Genomic DNA, 22,914 nt, shown 5'->3' with positions numbered 1-22,914 from the left:
CCAGGCTTTGCTTTTCAGACTCCTGGAGGTATGGGAAAGAGTGGACCAGTTCCCCTCTTCTGTACATTACTCATTTTTGACTGTTAATGACCCTATAGTATTCAAAATAAGGAGAGAGGCGCATAATTGAAATCAGCTCAGACTGGGCAAATCCACTCAAGATACAAGCACAGAGCCCAGCAAGGCAGAGTAAGAGCCCGAGCTAACCTGTAGGTTGATTGCACTGGAGCATTTGCTAAAAAGCATCTATATGCATGTGCACACATGTACTTGCACACGCACACAGAGCCACACTTAGAATTATTAAATTGTAACTACAGCTCTTTCATAAAAGTATTTAATACATGAACAATTGTAGAACACTCCAGTTTAGAAGGGACCTCGAAAGGTGATCTGATTCAAAAAGAGAGCCTAGGTGAAGTTATGTAGACTGTCTTGAAGACCTCCAGTGGTGAGGACTCTACCACATCCCTGAGGAGACTGTCACAGTCCTTCTCACATTGAGATGAAATGTCACCCAGTGCAACTTGTACTTATTGCTCCCTGTCTTCTCTGTATGGCTCCTTGTGAAGAGAGACTCCTCTTTGCAGGTGCCTTTTAAGTGCAGGAATACTGTGATGAGGTACTCTGGGCCTTCTTTCCTGCAGGAAGATGAGATCTAACCCTTCAGTCAAACCTAATTCCTTCAGTTAAGGAAAAGAAAAAAGGAAATTAAAGAAGTACATTTTCATTGGGGTGTTTAAAATACTGCTGGATATATGAAATCAGGCTCAGACCCCAGTCAGTATTGTGGGACCTCAAAATGCTATTGTTGATCATGCACAGAAACATTAGAGGAGACTCTGTTCTCCCTCTACATCATTTGCACATTGCATAACTTATTTCTTCCATCTTACAGAGCATGTATGAGTACCTATGCGTGGTTGGTTGCGTATGTTTTGTATGGCTAAAGAGAAGGTATTTCTCATGAAGTCCATAAGCCAGTCTCTCAGAAACAACAGACAGAAAATACAGACCTGGAGTAGTGTATTGGGTGAATTAAGTTCATGTCTTTTCTCCAAAGAGGAAAACTTTGGCTGAGATCAAAATAAAAATTAGTTAATTGAAGGCCCCAAATGGATACTTCTATGATCTTTATAGTTTTTATATCTTCCCAAAGTGCCATGAAAAGCATATTTATATAATCAGTATTGGCTCATGTTTTCAGTGGAAAAAGTTTGCCAGCCTTGATAGTAGGGAAAACTTCAAAGACTGTGATAAATCAAATGAATAATTTGTCTGGAGGAAGTCTGTATAAATTGAGTTTGTTATCTAAATGTGTCAAATGAAATGTTAAGATCTTCCACCCTCTTTCTCCAGGGATAATTGATTTTCACATCTAAATTGCTAGTCTTTTCACCAAAACATAAGCGCATTTATTTTTCATTATTGAATGTTTGTCACGGTAAATGGTTACAGAAAATGGGCCACAGCTATATGAGAGGGTTCAGCAGGCTGATTCCTCATTTTCCTACTGTTAGTCCACCTAATATGAAGATCATCAGCAGGCCATGTAAGACTAGCTCAATTCTGCATCCCTAGTTTAGATGTGCTGGACTAGGTAAGATGAAAGAGTCAAAGATTCTTTGTAAATCATTCGAAAGTAAGTTAGAAGGCTTCATTACTCACACTTTAGTTCCTCTGCAGAACCATCATTTCAGCATTTGGTATTCTGGAGGAAGAAGAGGTAGCAAGAAAATGGAACTTTAAAATGATTTTGATTTTTCTTAAATTTATAATATTTGAAAGAAAGGATGGGTTATACCTATCACTTGTCATTCTTATGAAAAAGGAACCATGGATTCAGATGTTTTATTCTCTGTTATTCTTAATTGGGCATTTATGAGGTTCTAGTATATGTACTAAAAAAATTACTTTGCTTTTCCTATGCATTAAATGCTCTGTTTCCTGTAAATGCTCTGTTTCCTGATGCCTGGTTTACCAAATTTAATAATGCAAATTTGAATGCTCAATCTTAAGGCCAAAGATAAAGCATCTTGTCCTTATATTATTAGTAAAATATTCAAAGTCTCTTCCTATTAGAACATGTGGATCTGTTATTAATTGCTCCAGTTCTTTTATGAAAATAACACATCAATATTTCCTTAGTATTCTGCCTTTCAGTTGAGAATCTGAAATGTCAAGAAATCAGAGGGAGTTCCAACTCAGAAGCTGCAGTACAAAATAATGTCTTAGAAATTGAAACAGTGATAGATGAGCCCGTGTTTGCACAGTGCAAGTTTTAAGTCTTACAGGTGCACATATTTGGGCTTCTATTTACAATTTTTTTTTTCTGAAAATGTCCTCTGTTTTCATACAACGTGACCTACCACTTTGCCATTTTTTAATGGTATGTTTTAAATGTGTTGAGAAACCAGAGTTCTGTGATGCTACTAGGAGCATATTATCATAGTCTTACTGACTGATTCTTACTGAAAGAAGTTTTACCCTGGATATGCTTTCAAGGTGTAAGCTGAAACAAAAAAACCCCAGTAGTTTCGTAATGATGCGACCTCAAGTATTGATGAAGTAAAACCAGCTTGAGTTACGTTTATGGTTTAGCATACTACAAGTGATTTATTATCATAGGAACATAGTAAAAATAAACCACATAAGTACTTGTAAACATACTTTCTTGAGCTAAATTTCCCTACTTTGAGGTAACCTCATGCAATTGTTCATTTTAGAATGAACCATTCATTACTTCATATGAATTGATTAGTTCATGTTAGTAAAATGAAACACATCTGTGATTATCTGCAATGCTGAAATAAATGAAATAAGCAACTCCGCTGTGGCCTCCACATGGAACATTTGCTTCTGACTTGTTGTGGTTTTTAACCATTCTGTATACATTGTCAATGGCTGTTAAATAGTAATCTGTCCTTGAATTATTGCCCCCTCAAATGCTAGTTGGATTAACATTTAATTTATTATTGTGTTTTAATCTGAGTGAATGTGCACTCCAATAGGGACTGAAAACTAATAGCAGGGGAAGGAAAGGAATTATTTCTTTGAGTGCTTCCCTGGCTGTAGCAGCACATCTCTCACTCCCTTGAGAATTTTATTGAGCATCTACATTACTTTCAGACCTTCCACTCAGACACTCTTGGCACCGTACGCTATCAGCAAAGCAAGAGCCAGTAACAGGGTTCAACTCAGGTTCATAAAATGTAGCAGGAGGTGATGGGGACATCGTAAGAGTAGCTGGGCAGGTCATAGTAATATGAAAGAAAAGGAAGCAAAATACTTAAGTGTTTTGAAGGTTAGAGTGGTGAGGGAAATCAGGATGTCTGGAAATGGGGTTGGGTCCACTGCTGATTGTTGTACGTTAAACGAGGGAGGATGACACCTCTTCTTGCTGCCTATTTCCTTGCTATACTTTTCTTTCATTTAGGGAAAAATTTAATTTCATCAAGGGAAAAAGACAAGTGCTGTTTGTTGTTATTTTGCCAGTGGATCCATATATAAATTATATTCACACCTGGACCTGGTTTTCCAACAAAACTCTCCTATTTTTTTGGTGTTGATTTTGTTTAGTTACTGACCTTTTTTTGTTTGGGGTTTGTGGATTATTTTTTTATTTGTTGCTGGTTGGTCGATTTGAAATCTGCAGTTTCTCTCTGATGATGTATAAGGGTTAGGCAGGTCAGAATAGAAACTTCACCTGTGTATAACAGAAATATAAACCAAAATCTGATTCCAAATAATGGTCTGTACCTTGCAGTTTATACTCACCATTTAGTTTAAACTTGTCACCATCACATTGTTTTAATAAGTACCTAAATATTTAATTGTACTAAGATTATTTAGCACTATTGTCTGGTTTCATCCACAGCAACTTGTAAAGTCAAAAATTTAACTATATTAACAACTCTGTAGCAGAAATCTGAATCAAGAATGATTATTTCCTTAACTCATAAATTAAAAATCTAGTGCTTGATTAAAAGCTTTGTATAGAAAAATACTGTTAAATTAGTTTATCTGGACAGATTGACAAGTATTTCAGACCAATGTTTAAGCCTTTTTTTAAAAAAAGTATTTAAGCCCATGCCTAAACTTTAAAACTGAATAACTCAAGCTCACCATGCCAAACTTCTTTTGGAGCATTTCTTCAGTATGGTTGAGGCGTTCAGTATACTGAATAGGAAATTGAGCAAATGAAGAGAATAAAACACAGAAAGATTTACACTTCTGTCTAGACCAAGCTCTAAATGTGGGCAGCAAGGCAATGAGCATGTGCCAGTCTGAGCATTAAACTGGACAGATGCCAACATTTTAATACAAGTAACCTCTTGCAACTGAAGTATATTCACTGGAAGGAAAAGACAGAGCCACCAATGACTTTGGTGGCACAAAACCAGAGTGCTCCAGAGTGGAAGAACTAGCTCATGGAGCAAAATCCTGGAGAGTTTGGAAACACAACCACCTCTCCTAAAACATAATTGTAAATGGTACTTACAATGTTTAGTATCTTTGATTATTTCATTTAGTATCATTTAGTCAGAGTTGTAGCTTCGTGATTGGCTGGTTCATTGACCGTTGCCTCATGCACCATGCTGTTGGACAGTGAGATAGGCATTTTCCAAATTAAATGCTACGCTTTGGTGTCACTTGGGCTTACCGATGGCATTTAAATAGCTCCTAATATACCACCAGAGCAACAGCTGGGAATACATAGTGTTCACAGATGGGCCTGTGTCCTCTCTCTACAGAGGAACTGCACAGAAAGTTACTCCCATTTCTTGAATAAGAGATGCTACTTATCTATTTAGCCCAACTGTTTGATATTGCACTGGTAGCAGACAAAGCCAACTTGTTCCCTGGATGTCCTAGTCCTTCCAGCCGTGCAAAGAGACAGAATTCCAGCTTCATTCTCTGGTTAGACAATTAATATCCTCAAGAGGGCAATATGTAGAGGTCCTTCAAAGTACCATTTGCCATACTAAGGAACATAAATTCAGATGGGTGCAGCTGCATCAACTGTCAGCTTTGTTACAAGCCAGCAGAAGAGCTGAATTAGATTTCTGAGGGCTCCACTGGTCTGCTACCAAACACAGACCAAACCACTATGTTGACTCTCTCTACTCATCACCTATCTAGCTGTCTTTTCGAACTTGCCAGTTTTGCATAATACTGAATTGCTTTTTATACACACCTGGTTAGATAAGATGGAATTTTTCAACCGCAAAATGCATAATATGTACGGACTGATTAAAACCAGATTTTTTTCCATAATGCAACCTCTTAAATAAAATACAAACATTCAGAAATGTTTAGGCAGACATCTGTAGAAGCCAGGACTTTAATAACAGTGCATAAATTGTGGTTCTTTAGATGAGCTTTTTCTTTCTCTTCATATAAATGTCTGTCATTAGTTATGGGCAAAGCTCAGAACTTCAGGTTTTGGAATGAATACTTCCCAGATCTTGCTTGCGTAAGATTAGATTAGGCATCTCATGAGCAGGAGCTCTTGTTGATTTTAAGTACATTCCACGTCCTGGGAGACTGGAAGTGGCAGGACAGCTGTGCAACAGTTCAAATTCTCCTTAACACCCTTCACTGCACTGGATTAGCCCATGGGGAAAGAATGAGCTTAGAAATCTCTAGCTCTCCACAATAAGTCTTTAAGAACAAACTTTAAATGCAGGATGTCTGGTATTTGTTGTGCTCTTTTAACGCTTCAGCTTCCAGTTTGACTATTATATCATTTTTTTAAAAAAAAATCACACAAATATATTGCAGTCTCAAATTCACAGTTTTGTGAACCTTTATTACATCACGTATCAGAAAAAGTCTGGTTCTGGGCTTTAATTTAGTCAAATACTTCATCTAGTCTTTCTCGATCCTTGGTTCCTGATTATTATTCTAGTCCTGGTTTGTTTAACAACTCAGTAGAAATAGGACTGAGCTAAGCCTCCAGATCCCAGCCAAACCAACATTTGGATATCTTCTAATATTTTAATTAAAATAGGAGTCTCTAAAAAATTTACTTGTCCTATATAGTCAGTTTTGTCCATGTCTAAACTGGGCCAAAGTTACTGTAACATATTTGAATACCCACAGAAAACAAATTGCTTTCACTGTTTAAAAGAAAATGTTCTTTTCTTTTCATTTTTTATGTCCATTTCACATCCTAATATTGACAATAACTAAACAGTGTCAGTTCCATTAGCCTGCATTCCTGATGATAATGGTCAGAATAGTTAGAATAGGTTTTAATTCTTTCCCAAACCTAATACTGCACATCAAGGGAAAACTTTTGCTATAGCTCTCATTCTTCCTTTTTTCCTCAGACACTCCAACTTTGAAATTTCTCTTATACACTGGGGAGGGAGCAGCGAAGGAAGACTAAAGAGCTTGGCAGCAAAGCAACTCGCTAGGCAGAAGAGTGTAGTTAAAGAGCAGAGCTATGGCTGCAAATGGCAAGCACCCATAGTATATTTGAGGGCATGGCTTTGCAGAGACATGAGAGTGCAATGGTAGGTTTTCCCTAGAATGTTGTCCTCTCAGTTAATAAAGATTTTATATGGCCAAGAATCTGAAATGCTTGGTTTTCCTTTCATTTCCTCAATGTCCCTTTTCAAGTAAGGGCTATTAAAAAAATTAACAACATTGCTATGAAATATATAAATAGACACAACTTATTTAACATCATTCAAGTCATAATGGCTACAAATGCATCTATTTTTATTGCACTTTTTATAAAAATGGTCCTGAACAGTTAATTAACAGTGTAATATCTCATGGGTCTTTCCTTGTGATGTACTGTAATCATTTGAGGTAAAATCGTAGTCCCCAGGAGTGGATCAACATCATAGCTGTTATTTCTTTTCACATAGAAATGTGGAGTGCAGTTGTCAAGCTCTGCACATTTGAGACTTGAGGTCAATCATTCCTATTAACCGCAAATATTACCATTCCCTGGATGGAGAAATACAGGGTTGAGCATGTGTATCTTACGGAAGAGTAGTCATCTGTTTCAGGACAAGTACATAGACTAAAAATTAGCTAAGGTTTTGCCATGTGCACCTGGCATGACCATTTAAATAAAGAACACCAAAGGAAACATTAAACTCACATACACCCAAAATCTGGCTCAAAACCACACTTGATATTCTGACAGTTCTTCTGGAATTGATTGGCAACTCTTTTAATAGGTCAGACACAAGTCCTGGAAGCAACAGGCCTAGTTCATAGGGTATGTCACCACAATGAGGTGGAAACGTAACTGGAGCACGTGCAAGCATAACTTCAAGTTGGCAGGAAAAACAGTTACAATGAAGATGTGTTTGCATGGACTTTGTTGGTGACAGGGTGTATATTTATGATCTCTAGCTAGCCTGCATATATTAAAGACTGATTTGCCATGTCAACACCACTCTGGTTGCCCTGCTAGCTTTAGGAAATTAGGATATAATTGCACTTATGCTTTGCAGTGTTTTATTCCTCAGCTTTGTTTTACTGCAGTGTAACTGTGTGGCTTTTGGTTAAATGTTTTAACCAAGGAAATCTAAAAATATATCATCAGTTTCAGTTTGACCATTTGTAAAGAAATGATAGGAGGATAGCTGTGATTCTCATGAAAACTGCCTAAGTACTAAACCTATTTTCCACTATGCAATGCAGGGGTCTGATAAGCTCAGAACGCTCTCCAAAGTTGTTTTCTTCTTTAAACCAGGATTCTACACCAGGAGCAAAGGAAATTCAGACTGCTGACAATGTTTGCTGCCATAAGGCTTTGATCATGATGGATTTGGTGTAAATGGTGATCAAGGCTGTTGTTACAAAGTGCCGTTCCACAGTGTGTGTGAGTCTTAGCATGTGCTGCAGTTTCAGTGAAGTGATTCTCAAAGCCTTCCAGTAAGAAGTGAGTGGAAAATACAAATGCATACTTACGTTTACAAGTGGTAGGAAAACCAGTCTTTTTAGTGAGAAAAAGACAGTGACCTTACTTTAAATGGAATTTAAAATCTCATTGTGACTGACAGCCATATAGTTATTTTGTGGCCCATTGAATAGACATTTTTCATGGAGCAGAAAAAAGCCTCTGAGAAGATGATCTCAGGGATGTTGTTTTCTCTGCTGTGACGTAAGGCAGGAGCACACAACTCAGCATTTTTATCTTTAGAAGATTACATTAATCTATTCTGACAGCATTTCCAACCCGTATGGTAGCTTAAGACTATCTGTTTGTACTACCTTCCTATTTTAGACAAGCAATGCTTTGCGTGAGGCCGTTAATTTGGCAAAGGGCATGGGTTCACATTTGGTTTTCATAGACTGATAGATTTAAAGGCCAGAAGAGACCATTATGATCATCTAGTCTGACCTCCCACTTCAGTCAGGGCACAACCCTCACGCGATTGTTACTGCGACAAGATCACGACTTCAGTGTGAGCTAGACAGTGGCTTAAAGAGGCAACCAGGCCTGAGTTGCCTTCCTCTAATTTTTAGCATTAATTTTTCCAACTTCAGACTCCAGTCCCTGGATCATATCATTTTATAGGCATGCAGAGTCAAAATGAAACATCATCCTCAACTGTCCTTTTCAATTATGTGTCTGTGGTTTCATGTACTTGGATTTATCCCAAGATTATAGGAATATTTATGTTGTATAGTTGTCAGACCATGCTAAATGGACAGTAAGCATTCTTTTCACTTTATACTGGATGTTGTAAAAACAGTTGCAAAGCACGCACGGAATGTCAAGATCTTGGGCTAAGTCTGCATTGGTAAGTCAAGAAGGATTCAGCCTGATCTAGCCTCTTGAGAGCAGTTTAAATCCACTGAGTAAGCATGCATGAAGCCTGTTCACAGACTAAATGCACAGCACCTATTGTCCTTCTTTTAAAAACCCAACTCTGAATTTCTAAGATCAGTTTTTAGTAGACAGATAACACTGAAAACTGACAAGTGACAGAAAGAAAAAAAGGAAAGGCACATGCAAATGTTTAATAAATTATGTTTTTTAAACTTTTTTAAAAATACAGTTTTAATTTTGTTAATGTAAGAGAACAACAGTAGAAGATGAGGTGAGAAGAAGGAAGATAATTTGAATAAGCTCATTCTGCCACTCATTTTCACATGTACTCATCATAAAGCGAAAGCACGCTTTTTCCAGACTCAAAACCTGGCTACAGCTCACTATTCCAGGAATTCTGGTTTACAGCAATGGATCAGTTTCTCAAGATGGCCAGAGCTCCAAATCTGGTATTGAAGTTTAACATGAGCTGAGAAGTTTCAGGTGTGGGTGTGAAATGAGTTTGTGACACTTTGGAAAGGCTCTGAGCAAATTTCTGATTCTGAAATTTAAGTCTTTCAGGCCCTTTCGGGTTTCCCTTATACCCAGTAGACTGAGAGAGCAGGGCTTGGATTCTGCTGCTGGTCCCAACTATCGTGGAATTGGCAAAGCTGTACCATGGTTCTGAATTAAAGAAAGATACTGCCAAGAGAAAATCTAGGTAAACATACTGCAAGAATTGATTGCATTTTATGACCTTTAAAACTTTCAAGTCAGGCCAATTTTAAGAGCCACCATTCAATACTTGCCTAGTGAAACTGGAGAGATTGACATTAATTTCAGAAAGTAGCTGCCAGGTTCTTGCTGTCTTGTAAAGCATTAATATAAAGTGATGTTCTTCAAAAAAAGCTGAAGATACAGATCTTCAACTGTATAGTATATATGATATATAATCTGTGAGTAAATAAATTTCTGGTTTAGAGAAAAACAATTACTCTTCATGTGTTAATGGCCTTAGTTGAAGACATTTTCAGGTTATTTAAAATCACTGCAGTGTTCCATAACAGCTTTGAGAACAATTTTTTCTTCACAGTAGGTATAGATCCTGACTCTTAACATTTGTTATGTCCAATAATACGTTTTAAATGAGACAATATAAATCATAAATATACATTTTTTATTTAAAACTTTTTAGTATAAAACATTAGAACATGTATAAAATTAATACATGAGTAATAAAAAATATATAAATATAATTTCAAGAGTATTTATACATTTGGACCCCCTTAACAAACTGGTTTTTAAAGACAAAGATTATCTGATACCATAACTATATATGGGATTTTGACTTTGCACATTGCTGTCAACTCTACAAAGGGACATCTAACAGCAGAGCAAACATGCCGTTGCAATTAAATGATCATTCACAGTACAGCTTATGGAAATATAAGACACAGTTCAAACTGTTTGGTAAAGAATGTTCGTTCTTGTCACTCTTTGTTTTAATGGGCTATAAAATAAATGCAGTGTAGAAGGTATTTTTACAGCCATAGCTTGTGATACATGATATGCATGGCTGTGTTGGGAAGAAAATGCCAAAATTATGTACTTCAAACACACATCACGCTTCTTGAAGGGTAAAGTCATCAAAATCCTGTGTTATCTTTAATGGAAGAGGACTGACTGCTCTTCCAGTGTTATAGCATCAGCCCTGGTAAATGCCAAAGTACACGTGTTTCAGCAAGGAAATTGTTTGTAGTCATATGCGAGAAGGAATAAGGAAACTGCACAGCTGCAGGAAGGGAGGGCAAGGAACAAAAGTGCTTCAAAACAGCATGAAATAGGCAGGGAATAGCAGGGCCAGAAAACACACACGTGCACAGTAAATGTGTGCACGGAGGTGGTAAGGGTGGTGGGGGAAGGGTGAGGAAAGTCAGGCGAGTTAATGGTAGCTGAAGGCACTTAAGCGATGGAATAGATCCATCAGGGGGTAAAGCTGTAGTGTGAAGCCCATTAATAAAAGATGAGGAGGAGTGAAATTAATGAGAGCTCTGCAGAGATATTACAGCTCTTGTGGGGAGAGAAGCACAGGACCCAGTTCTGATATTCTTGTTCAATACTTCCTAGATACTGGGCGCTGCTCGGAGGACAAGGTACAATTAAAAGGCAGGGACTGACAGCCTGTCAGGAATACTAAGCAAGGGACTAGTCTCACACGCTTACATAGGTGAATAACTGTGAGAAACAGCTTGTCATGCCAGCAGCCCTCAGATTTTTCAAGATAAAACATATGCTTCTGAAGTTATTGAAATAAGAGTATTTATAGTCAGGACTCTTTAATGACTTGCATCTTTCTTTTTTGTCTTCTGTGTTCTTAAGTAATACTTATGGGGCTTTTTTATCTCTGTGGAAACTACATTTTATGAAAAAAAAAAAAGGAGAACCTCTTCCCCCTGAAAGGAGCACCTTTTCATGCCCATGTGCTTCTAGAAGGTGGAATTTATGTAAAAGAGCAACTGTCTTAGGATGTGTAGTAAAAAATGAGGAGTTGGTATCATAGAATCACAGAATGGTAGGGGTTGGAAGGGACCTTTAGAAATCATCTAGTCCAACCCCCCTGCAGAAGCAAGGTCACCTAGATCAGGTCGCACAGAAACACATCCAGGAAGGCTTTGAAGACCTCCCAAGGAAGGAGACTCCACACCCTCCCTGGGCAGCCTGTGCCGCCTGTGCCAGGGCTCCCTCACCCTCACAGTAAAATAGTTTTTCCTTATATTTAAATGGAACTTTTTGTGTTTAAATGGAACTTTTGTGTTTTGTGTTGCTTCTTTCCATTCCCCCTTGTCCTATTGCTAGATACAATAGAAAAATGTGGTGCCCCAACCTCTTGACTTCCACCATTTAGATATTTGTAAGTATTAATAGTAATATTGTGGTAGCCGCAAGTTGCACAGTGCATGGCAACTGTGCTCTCAAGGCAGCCAGATTAGGGAACCAGATTACAGCCATCACAGACCTCCTCCTCCTCATGTGCTGAATTTCCTTCCTCTGGATATAGAGGGGAGAAGAGAGACTGAAACATTTGTTGTTAGATCTCAGGTTTGCGCATAATTGCACAGTGGCCAGGATGTGGCCTCAGATCTGGAAGCTAGTAAGCATTTTGACCTCCTAGCAGTTGCAGATATATCACAAGTTCTCTCTTAAGAAGAAAGAAGGTACTGTGTGCGGGTAGATATGTCAGTCTTATGTGTGGAAAGGATGTTTTTCTTTAGAATTCTTTATTAACTTGCTCTTATTGTGAACTTTTCTGCTGTTTTTTCTTCTTGGACGTGATACATAGGCAAAACATCTAATGAGTCAAATATCAAAATGAAAGTCTCACATTCATAACTGTGGAAAATATATCAATTTTTCAACTGTCCACTAAAGCATTAAGTTCTTCAGAATGCTAATATGTTTTCTGGTTTTTTTGACAGCAAAATTTGGAGAGTAATCTCACCAACCTTATTAAGAGGAATACTGAACTGGAAACTCTTTTGGCGAAACTCATTCAGACCTGTCAACATGTAGAAGTGAGTACTGACCTCCACCTGAAATATTTGTAAACTAATGTTCACTTCTAGCATTCAGGAACAAATGTTTAAGGAAAAAAACAAAAGTGCAACACTAAATTAAAATAACAATACGCTGACTTGGAGCTTTACACTGAAAAAATATATTCTCAATACAGATCATCTCTTTTACGTTCCTTTCTGTTCCCTTTTAATTATGATGTGTTTGTATGACCCCCATGCCTGCTATACTTGAGCAGATTACTTGCTATCTGTAACACATTTATCTTTTTGAGTCCTTTGTGAGGCAGAGTAATATTTACAGGTGGAAAACTAAGGCAAATAAAGAATAATGATCCACAAAAATATTTAGATTTCTATCAACCACTGTTTTTGTTGGGTTTTTTAAATCAGAATTAAGTATCTGAATATACATGTGGACTCAAAAGTCACACATTACATGTATTTATCTTCAGAAGAAGAAAGATGCCTTTCAGTTGCCTGAGATGCCTTTACAAGTCTTTAAGTTGCCTCAGCTTCATATTCCAATTTGAGTATCACAAAACATCTTTAGCAGGGCTAGATCTGAATCCATATTTCCACCAAATCTTTGGAATATGTTAGATGACCTCATGGGGACAGCTGCTCTACATGCAAATTAAAATAATTGCAGAGTAATTCAGGCATGGGAACTGATATAGGAAGAGATCAGAGTCCAAAACAGACTGGGTTTTCAGCAATATTTTTCTTTTTTCACTTTTTAACACACTATAAGACCTTCTCAGCTTCTTAGAGTACATTCAAGTTAACAAAGCCAAATCAACTATTAAGAAAAAACTTCCTTATCATAAAAAACTTGAAAAAAACAACATGAATTTATGTTTTCTGACAGTAAATAATATACAGACATTCCCACTACATCAAAACTTTATCACTAGCGCTTTTCTTGTTGTCAGTCTCAGCCACAAGTCCCAGGTGACACACCAGATACAAAATATTTTGACACTTCCTCCAGGTAAACTGTGGGTAAGAAACAATGGAAGAGTAGGAAAGGCTCAACATTGTGAGGCATGTGCTTATTGATAGATATACTGGATTCATTGAGATATACCAAGTTAATAATTTGCAGTACTAGCAATTCTTGTAAGTTCTAAACTCAACTTAAGATGACATGAAAAAAGCTAATGAGGTAGGAATCAGAATTGCTGACAACATAAATACTGCTGATTTGGAGTAAAACAAGCTTTAGACCTCAATGGTAGAGAAAAGGTGTTTTCAGTTAACAGGTAATTTCTAGTCAGATTAGCAAGGAAAAGTTATTTTCACTGGGAAAAATGGCTGGGCTTTTGTTTGCATTACAGTGCTGTCTGTTGACAGACTTCTGCATAGGACCATATCACTTCTGACTGCATTGCAATTCCTGCAGCAGCCTCATTTATTTAGAGAAAGGTGCACTGTATGTTTCTAGCAGACAGGTAGCTTTAAATAATAGTAAGGTGTAGAAAAGTTATTCCACTTCGAGTATGGTTGTCTATATACATGAAAGGAAGTCAGGTTTCTCCAGCAGTATTACCTAAGTAATAGCCCTTAGAATCTGAGAAAGGGAAAAAGGAAAAAAATCCACTTTAAAACTACAAAGCAAACAAAAAAACCAAACAAAAAAAAAACCCAAAAAAACCCTCAAAGACACTTCTTCCAGAGAGATCATCATTTTTCTGTCTACCTCTGTGGAGCCTCATTGAGTTCATGGGTCTCAACAAAACCGTGAAAATTTCTCCACAGTATCAGTTCTTTGTACAGGCAGCAATGACATCAGGCAGAACTTATTGGCTGGAACTGCTGTAACAGGTAATAAGAGATGGAGACAAGGCACGATTTTTTGGTCTGTATAGGAAACTCGGAGCAAAACCCGTGAAGCAGATGGGCTCAGGACAGCATAAAGCCTAGTCTTCATCGGTGGCCTATATCCAAGATAGGCTGGAAAATTTACAGTTGCTCCTCCATCTCCTCTGCAATTCTGCAATATATTACTAACTTTAAGGTTTAGTATTACAAAAAGTCCAACTTGTTCAAATGGTAACAGATGCGCTACTGTCCCTGGAGTCTTGTTTTAGAAAATTTCTCTGTAGACATAAAGCAATAGCAGCAAAGTTGTTAATTAATTCCTACCACGTTTTATTCATCAAATTAGTCTAATTAGCATTTAAATTAGCTAAATATTAAGAAATGAGCTTCAGTCAAAACCCTGGACCTAAACTGTGCTGGAAATCGGCAAGTGGGGATGTGGAAGTAAACTTTAAAGCTATCTCTGTTTCTCAGAGGCCTGTGAAAACTTCAGATATGATGTGAATATCTCCAACATTAGAGAAGCTGAAGCTTAGATCTATTTTTTAAAAGTCAGTATGCTCTCCCTCGTTGTGCTTTGTGCTTTCTTTGTGACAGAAATTCATTCCAAACCAGGAACCTAAATGAAGCAAACAGTATATCGGTTGTAACGTTAATAATACAAATTTAACGTCATGAAATAGTAGGAGAAGTAAAACTGAAGTTTCCAATGACTCTATTAGTGTTGTCATATGAGCTCACTCAACATATTACAGATAGTGATGTGTACAATTTGTGAACACGTGAAAACATAGGGAGTGGTACACTTTAAACACTTTGATTTTCCTGACCTAATTTTAAATTGGTTTAATATTATTTTAATGTTGATTTAGACTTTGGGAGGTTTAAAACTAATTGGGGGGAAAAAAAAAGGAAAAGAAGCTTTGGGTTTCACACATCGTTTGAACTTTGAAAAACAAAGCAGTAAAAGAAATTATTCCTTGTGTTAAAGTTAGAAAGTTTTTATTAAGGGATATATAAACATAAAAAAATGTTACGCTGATTAACATTTATTTGTAGAAATGAACATTAACAATTTTTTAAAGCATTTGTTATGTCGTAAACCAAAAAAAAAAAAATCAATGTTACATGAAAAATGAAAGAGGAATGTCTTTTTTGTCTCTTGATATGGAGCAGAAGCTGATGTTTCTGAAAATGAACAAACAAGCTCTGTGTCTTTTGATAAATGAATCCTCACCAGCCAAACCAAATGCTGTTGCAAAACCACTGTTTCTCATCAACCAAGTGAGCTGTTAATAGCTTCTCAGTAACTAGCTTCACTGCAGATTGTTTACCCATACATCCTTCCCATCAGGCAACTGTAACTTCATCAATAGCAAAAGCCAAATTTCAAAGGCTCTCTGTGTTTTAAAATTAATGTTTATTCCCTTCTGAAAGAGAGCTGTTTTCACTTTTTGCTCACATGAGCAGGCAAGGACTGACCAGGGATGTTCGTTATCTGGAAGCTGGATGCCTTCCAGCCACCAGGGAGGGGGAACCTGGGGCTGCCTTTCATCACAGCAATGAAGGCATAAATCTTGGCTATTTTTAGATGGAGCTTATCAACGTATGGCGAGGTTTATCCTGATAAGGAACCCAATCTTGGTAGACTTGAAAAATCTACTTCCAGTCTTGCATTTCCTGTGAGTGGCTCTGGGCGTATCTACAGGAAAACTTTTGTGAATAAATCAAGCCAAACTTGTATTCTTTACTTATTTTAGTACAGCAAAGATATTTTTGAGATGCTTATGATGATAATAATAATTTAATATCTGAAAGTCCGATTTGATACCTAAAATGAAACCACAGTCTGTCCTAATGATAATGCTTAACTTGTAAAAATTCCCTTTTCTCAAAGGGAACACCCTGAAAAATTAATGCTTGAGGCTATAATGCTCTTCGCTCTCCCAAATCTTTCTGTTTTGTCAGGAGCACCCTGATACACTGGTTTTACTCATCTTCCATATACATCCCTAACTTGGCTTTTGTTTCACACTCATTTTTTCCATTTTTCCATCTTTCCATTTTCCCTTCCTCTGTAATCCTGTCTGTCATTGCTTGGTTTTGCAGAAGCCTTGAAGGCTGTTAATCAAGGAAGTTTTGTTTTCATTCCTTGGAGACAATGGCAGGTCTACAACCTCATGGCTTTGGCCAAGCTGCTTTCAGCAGAGCATCTCTGCTCTTGGGACAGCTTGCTGAGTTGGACCTGGTGATCCAGCTCTGCTCCTTACTCTGTTTAGGGAAGGCAGCTGTGGCTCCTTCCTCAGGGACAGCAGACTTGGCTGCCTAAAATGATAAACTGATTCATAGGATAAAATGCAGTCTTGTCCAGTAACTGAGACAATGGAATAGAAACAGCTACTAATTTAAAATACATTTATTTGCAGTCTGATTCACAGAATTCATGCATTTAAAAGTATCTGTAGAAAACTTTTTTAAAGGCATTAAAAACTTTCCTGGAGAAATTTATCATAAATTTACCATCCACCCAATGAGGGAGCCTTCTAGGATGTGACTAAATCAGAACGTGGCTCTTAAAAGTCCATAAAAACACGTTTGTGTCAGGAAAGCAGCTGCTTAGTTGTAGAAGTACTATAAGGGGAAGATGTCTGAGGGGAAAAGAAGTAATGTAGATATTTATGCTTTGGCATAAATTAATAGCCTAGGTACAAGACCTCTACCTCAGCTGAGGGAGAAGAGGCTCTAGCTGGATTCAGTCCCACTGGGTGAAACAAGGCTGCAGCAATTCACTTGTAACAAACTTGCTACACAATTTGCTCATGTGAATACGTGAAAACTTCTGTAGGAACCTTAGACAAATCTTCCAGAAAGACCATTGCAAAATTGGGATTCACAGGCCTAATGGTAAATGTAACCTACATTCACATGGTAATGTAGGTTAATCCCAGGGTGACAGCATCCCTATGGCCATACCAACCCTGCATACTGCAGCAGTGCCACCCTCCCCTGCACACCTGCCACCTGCAAGGCGATGGGGGCTGCATCCTGCTCCACTGGGCTGTGCCTTTTGCAGATGCTTCAGATTTAGCCACTTCTCGGTTGAATCAGGGAAGGATTTAATGCTGTAAACACTTAGGTTCTGCCCTTGGTTTTAGTTTCACAGTTTTGTCTGTCTGACAAAGTGCTATGTCACAGCAAATTTGCTTCTTTGTCACAGTTTCTAAGTTGCTTCTATGAATGTGTGAGACTTCTGCAAATATCTTTTAGATCATGTCATTAAGTGGAGTAAGGTACAAATTTGAGCACGAGTCTCTTGCCAGTTACTTTTTTTCTAAGCAATTTTAGCTTTGTTCCTGGACTTTATTCTTGTCTCTTCTAGGAAATATATGATTAAATGTCTGTTATATAGTCAATACCATGAAGCTTCTCTCATCTGTTAGGCAGAAACATAATCTGAACTCAGCTGGAGGAAAAATTGAAGCAATTATCTAGGGGGGAGGGGAAAGGAAATAGGTTTTGCTTGTAGACAGCTTTATAACATCTGTATCTGAATCTTTCTATTTGTTTTGTTTTGTTTTCAATTCACCAAGCGACATAGGAAGCAAATTCTGGACACCACTGCAAAATCATTTTTGGTTTTATGAAGGGAAGGCATTTTCCCTCTAACTGTGTAACCCTCAAACTTCTGCATCCTTTCTTTGCTTTCTGTTTGTAATGGAAATGCTCAGTTTCTAGCTCGCTTCTAAAGATTTGCTGCAGGCTAAATCTCAGCATAAAGTTCCCAGTCCAAAATGGCTTTTGTATGCAGCAAAGGGTGGGGTTTTTATAGCCATGTTATATAATCACCTGAAAAAAAAGTAGTAAATTGAAAGACCTTTTATTTCACTATCACAAATACTGAACACTCATACATATCAGAAACATTTTAAATCAGTGCAACAATAGTAGTGCAAAAGTGATGAAGAGAAGATGGCAGCACATGGAATATCCTGCTGTTTCTTTTTTGTGTGTGTGTGTTTCTGATAAAAAGAAACTTGCTGGGGAAGGTTAGATAATAGGAAAAAGGGAATATGCCAAATAAGTGTTTACCATCACTGTGAAATATATGTGAAATATACCCCAACCAGAAACTAAGCAACATATAGCTGCCCACCTACCTCTTCCTCCCTGCTCCCACAGGATTGTTGAAGAAATATAACAAAAAGAAATATAACAAAAAAAGAGAGAAACATAACCCAAGAAAAGACAAGTGATGCTCAATGCAATTGCTCACTATTCACTGACTAATGTCCGAACAGCAATGCACCCCTCCCAGCCAGGTCCTCCCACTTTATATACTGGGCACAGTATATAGCATGGAATAGTCCTATAGCTAGTTGGGGTCAGCTGTCCTGGCCATCCTCCCTCCCATCCTCTTGTGCCCCCAGCCCACTCTGACAGGGCAAGGGGAGAAGCAGAAAAGGCCTTGACACTGTGCAAGCACTGCTCAGCAATAACCAACACATCCCTGTGTTATCAATGCTGTGCTCAGCATAAATCCAAAACATGGCCCTTGACCAGTTACTAGGAAGAAAATTAACTCTATCCCAGCCAAAACCAGGACAGTGGGGCAGATAACTTGGAAAGTAGCTCCACTGAAAGTTGCTTTTCCTCTGCCCCAGTATCTTGCGTTTTGCAAAGATGTCTCTTTGGCAGCTACATTTATTTTTCTGTTTTCAAGTATTAGAAGTAACTGACATTTTTTTAATTTGTGAAATAGGTGGAAAAATATTACTTGAAGGAAACTGGGAGTTCTTACTCTCAGTAAAAGACTAATTAGCAAACTTCATGATGTGCATAAAACCCTAAGGAGGAGTTTACAACATATTTTTCCTAAGATGGTTTCCAGTGAGAGAGGGTACAAGAGACACTTTCTCTATTAACAATATTGAGATTAAATATATGGCATGATCTACTTTTGATTTCTGATTACAGTAGTTCTACGTTTATTTCCACTTTCATAAAAGCTCCTTTTATTCAATGAAAATCTCGGGTAACCTTTGGTGAGCGTCTTAATTTTATGTGGCATTAGAGAAAATAGGAAATTCAGTAATAAAAACTGACATAGTGCATGGCAAAAGGCAATTCGGAATGTTTATTCAGAGGTGTCCTAAGTTGCATGGCCAGTAAGCCCTAGCCTAATAATAAAAAAATATTTGCCTAAATAATTATTTAATTGCTTTGAGAAATTACTAATTAAATGTATAATTGATCCTCTGTGTATATATATAGTACTGAAGCACTTATGCATACATTTTTGTACAGATTAGGCACATGCTGGAATGCATTATTACACCTATAGCTGTTTCGTAATTTCTGGAAATTGAAGTCATAATTATGATAACAGGTGACATAGATTTTATATAAACTAATAGCAGTGCTTGCCCTTGCCTATTAAGGCAGCCAATCCCCATGTGCTTCATCTCTCCCTCTGTCTTACATCCATACACATGTATGTGTTCACATTCTTGTTGGATTGATATTCCTGCAAAACTTTGACCTTAGACTAGAAAATGGAGTTTAGTTCACTGTTAATCATTGGTTAGTTAACACAGCAGACAGTTTGTACCTACCATCAGAGAATATAATTTGTCAGTCAAAATATTGTTAGTTTTTGGAACTCTGTGTCTTTGAGACATGTACCATTATGGGAGCAAAATACTCCTGATTTATTCCTTATTCTGCCTAAGATAAATAGCTAAACAGCATTAGAGCAGCAAAGAGACCAAAGGTGTTGGTCCCATACTAAGTAGGTTAAACACTAGACTGAAGACCTCTGAGCCCTGGAGAGCTTTAAGTACTAAACTGTTTATTATAAGGGCACTAGTTTCATCTTCATCAATGGATGGGCAGTCCTTTGAACTTCAGTGATTATTTAATTGGTTTTGTTTTTCTACCCTGAATGAAACACACAAAGTGGAATATTTTGCTCAAATGTGAAACAAAGGCTTAATGTCAGAAGGAAGAACAAAACAAAAACAAAAAGTAAATATTGTTCAGTTAAAAAATATTTTCATTATTTAGATTCAAAGAAAGGACTCATATAAAGGACAAAAATAATGACTGGAAATAAATTATTAATGTAATGATTTTACTGCATCTTAAAAAAAAATCAAACCAAAACAATGCCTCTTAGAGCTTAGTTTCACAAACAGCTTAATCTCCTCTTAAACCAAAAATCTCCCCACCTCTGCTTCTGCCCTCCCCATGTGTTTGTGCAAAATCCACATGAGCTCAGCCATTTCCCCAGGTTTATCTCTCAATAAATGTCTTTTTTCCAGTATGCTTTTCTGTCCTGAGAAATGTCATCTGTAATTCCAATATAGTGCTGTGTTTGTGTTTTATAAAAACAATATGTGGTTCACTGAAGCAAGCCTAGTCATGCTTGTGCTTTACAGCTCTCAGCATAAGCATCTCTGGAGCAGCTCTTCATAAGAACTTTCCAGATCATCTACATCTAAATTTTTTTAAAATATTTTTTGATGGAATTCTTGTAAAAACAATTCGTTCATTTTCCATGAAATTTCTGATTTTGCTTGGTTTTGTGATTAGACTGTAAGTGGCACTAGATGGTTGCTAGATGTCTTGACAATTAGCTTCTCAACAATGGGTTTCAAAGCACAATGGAACAAAAAAATGCAAATTAATATTTTAATAAACAACAGGAGTACTTCAAGCTACTAAAAATGTTTACCTTTAGTCAAGATTGCGGCAGATAGTCTTATCAGCTTGACCCAAATTAAACTGTCCTGGGCCAATCAATTCTTCAGTCACAAAATTCCTAAGTAGTCAAAGTAAGTTGTGTGGTTTTGCTCTGACCTTTGTTTAACCTGCTCTGAGACTGCCTCTAAACACAGGTCCTGGTTAGAGATAGATCTGGAATGCAAACAAAAACAAAGCCTCTGGCACACTTGAAATGGGAGATGACCATTCCTTTCTCTTGCACTGATTCAGAGTAAAGGAGTTGTAGATGGTCCATTCAAATAGCAAGCTGATTAATATCAAATATTTCCAAAGGCACTGTTTGTCATAATAGATAAAATCAGTTTTACACTTAGGCTAGATAAAGACTGAAGAAGCTTTATTCCAAGAGCTGCTTTAGCTCTACAGAAGACTGAATTGAATAACCTGCAATATTAAACAAGGATACAAAATGAAAGAAGTTTGAATCCATGACTCTCATTCAGTGTAACCATCCATAAAAACAAAGGAATGTTTTCATAAATGCACATTAATCATTATCCTTTGTATTTCCTTTAAACAAGTAAATGAAACATGGATGGTGTTAAAATATAATTTTAATGTATTGTGATTCTATGAAGAAAAGTTCTGGACTTTACAACATGGAATAATAAAAAAATAAGTAGTCTTGTCTTTTACAGATGACTGTAATCCTTTAATTAGTCTAGAGACTCTAATCCCAGAAAGTGTCTTCTACATCTACAGGACAAGGAAGAAAGTTTTCCTAGAGTAAACATGTACCAACCATTATATGTCATCATTTTAGATTTTTTTTTTTCCCCCCTCAATTTCTGAGTTTGCTGCAAAGAGGAATTCAGGCTCAAAATTTAGACTGAAATATGTGTCAGTGATGCTACAGTTGGTTAGTGGGATCATTGCAATGTGCTTTTCTGATGTTTTTGTGTATTTGTGAATATGTAGTAGTTCTATAACCATGTACTCAAGCCCATACAGAAAATGTAATGCCTCTTCTTTATCTGTATGGCCACAACTGAAAATGAATTACTTATTGAGGCATTGAGACCATTTTTTAATAGTAAAGCTGAAACTCAAATTCATACCTCACTTTCCAAAAGACCAGATTTTTCTGCAGCCTACTTTGACATAACCAGCAGAGGACAGATGAATAAAAACTGCTTTGGTTTTGATGAATTTGTCACAGTCAGTGTAATCTTAAAAAAGCAGGCCACCTCTAATTTAAGGCATCTTATTTTGCTTGTCATTTAGAGATTATTGATGAAAAGACACAAGTGCATTTCCACTTGTGGACAAGATTGCCTCACCCATAAGGAGTCTCAGAGGAAGAGTTCTGCTCCTGCAAGGAAAGTTGAGACATTAAAAAATCCTTTGATTCCAGTGTATTAGTTGAGGAAGTTTTTGCGGGTATGAATCCAGCACCCTGACACTCTTTTTGCCTTTGAATTAACCATAGAAGCTCCCCTGTAACTTTGAACCTCTAGCCATGTTGTAGTTCTGTGATTTCCCAAACATCTGCTGGGGACTTGGAAACCACCACATTCATTTTCTTATGACCTAAGCTGCAATTTAACTTAGGTCTCTGAAGATGAAAGCCAAGGAAGCCTCTCCAAATAGCAGAACACTTTCCAAAGCTGTTCTCTGCTTGTGAAGCTGGGAACAGCTGGTCTGCTCTCCCCTTTGGATTGGGAGGGCTTGTTGCTTCCAATTCCCCATCAGACAGCGGAGGAACCCCTAATTTTCTCTTTTTTTCTACACTTACTCCCTGAGGCACAGTCCAGCAGACCCTATCCATCTGTCTGGAAAACCTGGAAAGAAAACCAATTTTTTTTTTGTTTTTCCAGGAACTGTTTAAGGTCTTTGGATATTACAGAAATAGGAATAAATTCCCCACAAGAGTATCAGGGCTAGAATAAGTCTTTGCTTGCTTGCTTGTAGTAGAAAAATGTCATCGTTTTTGCTAAATCATAACACAAGGCC

The 22,914-nt window shown here is 37.3% G+C and overlaps 1 protein-coding gene across 3 annotated transcripts in view; it reads left to right on the top strand.

The window, feature by feature from the left end:
- MID1 (midline 1) overlaps positions 1-22,914 on the top strand; it is a 192,903-nt gene that overhangs the window by 127,196 nt on the left and 42,793 nt on the right. For all 3 annotated transcript variants that reach the window (XM_061998778.1, XM_061998761.1, XM_061998769.1), the window contains exon 3: positions 12,259-12,354. In XM_061998778.1, the coding sequence (XP_061854762.1) occupies positions 12,259-12,354 (96 nt within the window). The remainder of the gene's footprint in view (positions 1-12,258; positions 12,355-22,914) is intronic.

The sequence above is a fragment of the Colius striatus genome, chromosome 1, assembly GCF_028858725.1.
Source record: "Colius striatus isolate bColStr4 chromosome 1, bColStr4.1.hap1, whole genome shotgun sequence".
Classification (NCBI taxonomy): domain Eukaryota; kingdom Metazoa; phylum Chordata; class Aves; order Coliiformes; family Coliidae; genus Colius; species Colius striatus.
This window is presented reverse-complemented; position numbering and strand designations above follow the sequence as displayed.